At 41.3% G+C, this 6,889-nt stretch overlaps 1 protein-coding gene across 2 annotated transcripts; it reads right to left on the bottom strand.

The window, feature by feature from the left end:
• Nucleotides 1-885: 885 nt before the first annotated feature.
• Nucleotides 886-5,884, bottom strand: LOC115663107 (PHD finger protein ALFIN-LIKE 4-like). Of its 2 annotated transcripts, none has more exons than XM_056310824.1 (5): nt 5,458-5,884; nt 5,230-5,262; nt 2,528-2,756; nt 2,254-2,389; nt 886-1,402 (listed from the first exon to the last, which is right to left on the bottom strand). In XM_056310824.1, exons 1-5 carry the CDS (start codon nt 5,552-5,554, stop codon nt 1,139-1,141), a joined length of 759 nt encoding a protein of 252 aa, XP_056166799.1. In that variant the 5' UTR covers nt 5,555-5,884; the 3' UTR covers nt 886-1,138. The 2 variants fall into 2 exon arrangements, with proteins under 2 accessions (XP_056166799.1, XP_056166800.1); XM_056310825.1 differs by having other exon boundaries at nt 2,254-2,385; nt 2,524-2,756.
• Nucleotides 5,885-6,889: the final 1,005 nt, after the last annotated feature.

Raw genomic sequence — 6,889 nt, forward strand, 5'->3', positions numbered from 1 at the left:
CTATGCTTAATGCTGTCCGCTTTTGACCAATTTGTGAAGCAGCCTTTCCTTCGAATTTAAGTTAATTACCCCCAAAAAAAGTGATAATAAGGTACTTTGCTTTTCCGTTAATTTTAACATGTCTCTTGTCACAAGATTCGCCATGGTCCCGTGACGATTAATTTATTGACCCTAAAAGCCGAATTCGATCCGATGCCGTGATCCCGGATGATAGAACCCCTCTTGTCAACTTGAAGTGCATCCTCTGCCGCTGTCTCGGTGGAAACAAGAGTTCTCGAACGCACTTCGGGTGCATGATGTTTCCATAGTGTCACTCGATCCGCTTAGAAAGCTACTAGCTCGATAACGGAAGATATGAACGCTAACTTACTAGAACATGCTAAGAACATCGCCGAACCATTTCGTGTTTCATCAACACAAGTCAAAATTGTACACGAGATCCCTCGCATGTTTCCCCCCAAAACATTGCCTTGCACATGTACCATCACCACTATGTTTCTCCAACAACTCGAGGGCAATGAGTATCAACAGTGCCAAGGGCAATCTAGAGAAGGAAGTGGCACCATCGATTATTGTTGAGAGAATTGCTATCATCCAGTATTATCCCATATTTATCGACACGGAACTTAATACAGATTTCTTGCCAAGTTCAATGTTTTTCAGATATAACATATCCTGCACATATAATGTTCAAAGACAATGAGTGCCGTGGACAATCTCGGAAAAGAAAAGTGCACCGCTAATACAAGGGAAGCTAATTACATGGGTTCTCACCCTCATCCTATAGGTTGTCATTGGAGAACCAGCACCAGAAAATGTGAGAGAGAGAGAGAGAGAGAGAGAGAGAGAGAGAGAGAGAGAGAGAGAGAGAGAGAGAACATGCTATGCAACGGAAGAACAAACTGTTTTCCAACTGAAAGTACAAATAACTTCTAATTTAGAATTAAGTAAAGGCTTAAATCCTGCTACCCACAAATGTTATCCACGAGGAGAAGGTTTCCAACACCAAATGTTTGGTACAATGTGGCGTCGCACAGGCATGACATGAAAACTTGACGACCTGACAACAATTAGCATAGACCAACCTAGCAGAACTACGATGGAGGGGAGAGAGCTAATGGACACCACACCGGCTATATCAAGTACGCACTCTCTTGTTGCTGCAAGAGGGACACTTGTACTGCTTGATGTGCTCAGCCCTCGCAGGAGTAATTTTCACGCATTTCCCATGGAACCACTTCTCGCACATGTCGCAACAGATCCAGAACTCGTCTGAAGCATAGTTCTCCCCACAGGCCCCACACAAAGTATCCCCATGCTCTTCTTCATCTTCTCCGTCCACCACCTCATCTTCATCCTTTGCTTGGATAGTCCTTGTAAATTTGCCTGAATCTGATCCTCGCTGTTTCGTTCCAATGAAGGTTGGTGAGAGTCAGGTAAAAAGATTACATCCACAAATGAAATGATACCGAATCATGGAATACAGTTTCATACAAATTAACATCCCATATTTCTTTGGGTTCTAAGTCACTCGTAGTTGGGTTGGGAGTCAAACTTTTTCAAGCAGCTAGAAGCAGTTTCATAATCAAATAGCAAACCTATTTCAAGCAAATATTGCCCAAGACTCCAAGCAAGAGGGTAATACATACAACCAAACTAACACATCCCACGCACAAGCAAATCAATACACCATTGAAATTTCTCATGATTGTAACTCCCCCTCACTTAAGGTACACATTATGCAAGATTTTCAAACTAAACAAGAAATATCCCTAAAACTCGATGTGACACTACCATACCGACATCACAAAGGACAGATTAGAGAACATTTCAAGACCATTAGTATCAACTGAAAAAAATTTCCAACAGATTCACTAAGGATAAAACTAAGTATAAGAGGTGAATATGGAGAACTCAGTATTACTGACAAATGCAACTCACAACCCAGACAACTTTCCTTGAAAATTGAAGTACTTGAGAAACTAGACCTTCCAAGCTAAAATAGAGATATATGTTTGAAAAGAGGATATATTCACACCCCGTCAATGATGTATAGTATAATTTAATAGAATGATAGTACATTTCTGTCCTTAAACAAAGCGGGAACCGCATTCAGTATAAAACCAATACCGAACAACAGTCACAAATTGTTGCAGAGCAAGTTTGGAAAAAAATCTTAAAGAACCACTACAAGTTAGTGGATTTGAAAGATCTTTAAAAAAAAAGTGATAGGAGAAAGCAGGAGTCATTTACCCCTTTTGAGCCAGACTTGGACTTGCTGCTACTGTGATTCGAAACTGATGTCTTCTCCTTTGTCTGTTTCTTGACAGTTCCAGTTACGACTTCAAATATTGTTGGGAGATCATTAATCATGGCAAACAGGTTCTTCCTGCAACAAATAGTGTTTATGGATGGTAATCAAGCAGTATGATGCAACAAACCAAGTTCTTTTGCGCAAGAATAAGAATTAAAAGAAGGTCAAAATTGAAAGAGTGGTACTATAACAGGTCTGGCGAGAAAGACATGCCTGTCAACCTTGTCAAAACCAAATCTAGCACCAAAATAAAAGGACACAGCCAGTAACCATGCATCACTGTGCACAGCAACCAGAGATAACCAGTCCTTTTCCTGCATTCCATCCCTTGCAAAGTTAATGCCAAGTGCAGGCTCAGGTAGCTCTGGTGGCACTTCTTCAGCAGGCAAATTAACTTCCCACTGTTCATTAGGGAATCCATACAGGCACAGATTCTCCTTCTCTGAAAGCAAAGACGTTGAATATAGGACTGCTTAGAAGATGCGGCAACTAGCAAAGCATTTTCTCTAATATGAAGATCAACATATAAAAGAACATTTTATATCAGAAATCTTGAATTTGATAACAATATATAGATCATGGTGGATTCACCAGACTTAATACCACCACATATCCAACATTGAGCAATATTACCATGTGGAAAAATACAGTCAATGCTTCCAAGATGGCTAACTAAGAGAACAGACATGCATTTGCCAAACGACTGCTCCAAGCACCGCTCCACAGTATTCTTCTGATAAGAATGCTCAAAAGCCTATGAGGCCAATGAAACATCGTGGCAACATTATGCCACTGAGAATGATAGCAACTCATTTAATGACTTTCAAGAAAAATTTGCAATTAGTTTGATAAGGTTCCCCCTAATGTCTTTTTTTTTTTTGGATGACCCAGGAACCCCCCGCACAGCCGACAGCCGGAGGGGTAAACCTGGGGTGACGCTAGCGCAGGACCCACCACCACGGCGCCACACTTAAGAATCCCTAACGACTACGCTGGGGTTCGAACTCTGATCCCTTCGTGGGGGGATGAGAGCGCAAGCCAACGCAGCCGCTGCGGGCGGTGATATCCCCCCCCTCCTAATGTCTTCAGTTTACTTTACTCCAAAAAATCTTCAGTTTACTCAAGTGCAAAAGCATATGAAACTCTATGGAGACATGGGAAGCTTGAAAGCAAAAGCGCAAACGAGATATATAGAAATCAGGGGGAAGCTTGATAGCAAAAGCTTAAACAGGTACTTACACAACAAATAAGAAATTCAAGGAGGAAAAAATCAACAACCTTGAGTCTCATACAGATAAACCTGTTGGAAAGACCAAAATTCATTTTCAAAACCAATGCCTTGGCTACCAAAGGATAGCATGACACATTAAACACATCCTGCATTACCCTTGGACTACACTACATCAGAAGCCCAAGACACTTTGAACAATTATACCAATTGGACAATTTTGTTGGACCAAATCACCTTATTTCGCTTTCAAATCAATAATTACCAACAAAATTATAAAACTAATACATGACAACTATAGCCGATAGTCGTGAGTCGAGACTATTTTTCTTCACGATATAAAATGTTAGAACTCAATGAGAAATGTCAATTAATAGAACCTATCTCAAGCAACGAAGAAGGAGACCCCAAAAGCCAACAATTAAATGGGGCTGGCTGATCCAGGGGTCCAAAGTACAACACCAAAAATACCAGTCAGCGAGAGAAATACATTGAGATTCCTTTTTCTAGAGGAGAATCAAATGCCTTTTGCGTGGGAAACTTAAAAGCTTTCTTTTCCCTTCCAGAGTTTGCAAATTTAAAAAACTGGCAGTGGCAGGTGGTTCCAAACAAAAGATTAGAACAATAAGGTGACATAACCTCTCATACTGCTCGAGAAGCTAGCTAAATGTTTGGAAAGGGAAAATATCGTAGAAACTGTGTGATTGTGAAATTTTCTTCGCTACGTGAAAAATAAAGTCCATTGTCGAGGATCAACATTCCTGAAAAATAGCAAAAAAGGTATGAACAAGTATGCGGCATTGGCAAGCCCCCAGAACTTCCCTGTAAAATTAATTCCTCACACAAACTGGGCACAGGTACTGAGCAGGGTATACCATCATATTTTATAAGCCGCTTCAGTAAATTAGTACCCAATTGGAGGAAACTCTTTGCATGAAGCATGAAATAGACAAAAGAGGTCCCAAACCCAAGAACTTTGCTCTTATACAAAGCATGACGCAGTAAAACTGAGAGGGCTTTTCTAGAATAAACAGAAAGAGTATTGAGAGGGAACTAAGGAGGTGGCAACAGTTACGAAAGATGAATGCTCTAGAGTAGTCTAGTAGATTTAAAGACAAACTATTCTAAGCAAATCGGGCTTTCTGCCACCCAAATTTGAGACATTCAGCAATGTCCATCTAAGAGAATTACTGGTCACATCCGCCAAGCAAAGAGAAAACCGAACAACAAAGCGAGGGAGAGAATTCAACTGTGTGAAAAGAGCCAATTCACTTAGAAGTCAGTCGACAGGCTGCGAATTTAAGCTCCTACAGAACAAAAATGCCTACAGAACAAAAATGGCTAACCTGCAGTTTGCACTAGAAGCTCAACTTGCACATCCCATACCAAATGTCTACTCTCAAAACCAAGAAATGGTGAAATAAAGAATTTAAAGAAGCCCGATCACTCGACACTTCTTTACTGTCATAACCACAATGCAACCGTCCCAAAAGGGAAAAAAAATTGCATCATTAAGCACAAGAACCAAACTTGTAAAACATTTCCATTACAAAGAACTCGTGCGACAGTGAAATTTACTACCACAGCAAAATGTCTGACATCAAGCAATGCAATACCAAATTCTCCACTTATTTTTCCCCGATAAAGTTCTAACTATAATACAGAGTAAGCGGATCAGAACCCTAACCCGGATCGCACTGCTGATAGAATTCCTCGACATCTGCAACAAGAAACCCAACAACAACAACAAGAAAACGTCAGCACCCGCAAATCTTGAATACCCAGAAAGCAAAACCACCAGACAGACCGAACCCAAGTCTCAATTCAACCAATGTGAAATCACAAGAGAATATACCAACAAATACTCAACCAGAGAGAGAGAGAGAGAGAGAGAGAGAGAGGGAGGGAGGCAGACCAGTGGTTAGAGCTTTGATCATGCCGGCTCGACGACCCTTGAAATCCCTAAAGACCTCCTCCACAGTCCGAGGGTTGTACTGCCCTCCCCCGTCCATAATCTCCCACGCCGCGGGCAAGAAGCTCTTCCTCCTCACGGAAGCACGAACGGGGAGAGCGCTCTCTCTTTCAAGAAACGGGCCGCGACCCGGAAACAGGGGATTCGGAATTTTCGAGACCCAAAACCCAAGATTCGTGGCGTCAGAGTACGGAAACGGAGGAACGGAGGCGGAGCGAACCGGGGATCGACATTCTCGGGCTGTTACGGAAGGAACAGAGGGATTTCAGAGAGCGCGAGAGAGATTGCGAGGGGGATTGTGCGTTTTGAAGAGGAGGAGGGAAGCGAGGGAGTGAAATTTTTCTTGCTTGACCTGGCAGATTAGAATCAGTGTCAAAGGTCGAGCTGTGCTTAAAAAATATATATACCGATTAATGAAAATAATTATTATTAATTTAACTTTATTACTAAATTTTTTTGTTTTTGTTTTTGTTTTTGTTGCGCAATTTTAAAAAAAATATATATCATGAGAGAAGGATTTGGGTGTGGGGCGGTCCAGCAAGTGTTCAGCTGGTGCTTTCCATATGACGTGGCACTTGGGTCGGGGTTGGGTCTGGAGCAGCTGACGTGGCGTGGGACTTTGATGGGTTTGAATTTTGTGTTCTTTTAATCGAGATGGGATGAATCTAGCCAAAAAGAAGTAAAATCAAGATTGAAATCAAACGGGTCTAGAGGATGAACGCGTGACCTACGCGCCTATGCGAATATTCAAGCAAGCATGCACAACCAATAGTAGAATATATTGAAACAAGTCTTCTTTTGACTATGATGGTGTATATATAATGTGTTTAATTGATGATTTTTATGTATTGACGACATATGTTACTTAAATGATTAAATCGATCAAGGTCAAAATTCATGATATTTTACTTTGGTGATATGCAAGAGTCTCACGTCCGATGCGAGAGCTCGTGTTGGTGGTTTAGAGAAGAGATCTACTCCAAAGTGGGTTGGCACCTTGTGTCTACACATGAGCTCTCTTTAGAAGTGGTTTGACCCATGTGGAGTGGATTGAGTGATTAGATATGGTGCCAGAGCAAAACGCATTGTTTCAATAAAATGAGTGACTTGCGGACAAATCAGGCCCGTGTCTAATCTCATAAGCAAGAGGTAGGGGAGGGGAACATCAAGGTGACTCTTAACTAATATGGGTCACGACGATATTTCTTCACACCTTGTTAGATACCATTGTAATTATCCGGATCATTTCACATTAACACAAGGTAATGACATGGCAATGTCTCACATATCCCAATGGGAGATTTGGGATCTCCCTTGGGTTCAATCTCGCATGTCAAATCGCAAGTTCAAAAATCTCTTTCATTTTCGATCCATC

The sequence above is a fragment of the Syzygium oleosum genome, unplaced genomic scaffold (genome assembly GCF_021117445.2).
Source record: "Syzygium oleosum isolate NSW1041296 unplaced genomic scaffold, Sole_v2.1 Sole_v2.04, whole genome shotgun sequence".
In the NCBI taxonomy this organism is placed as follows: domain Eukaryota; kingdom Viridiplantae; phylum Streptophyta; class Magnoliopsida; order Myrtales; family Myrtaceae; genus Syzygium; species Syzygium oleosum.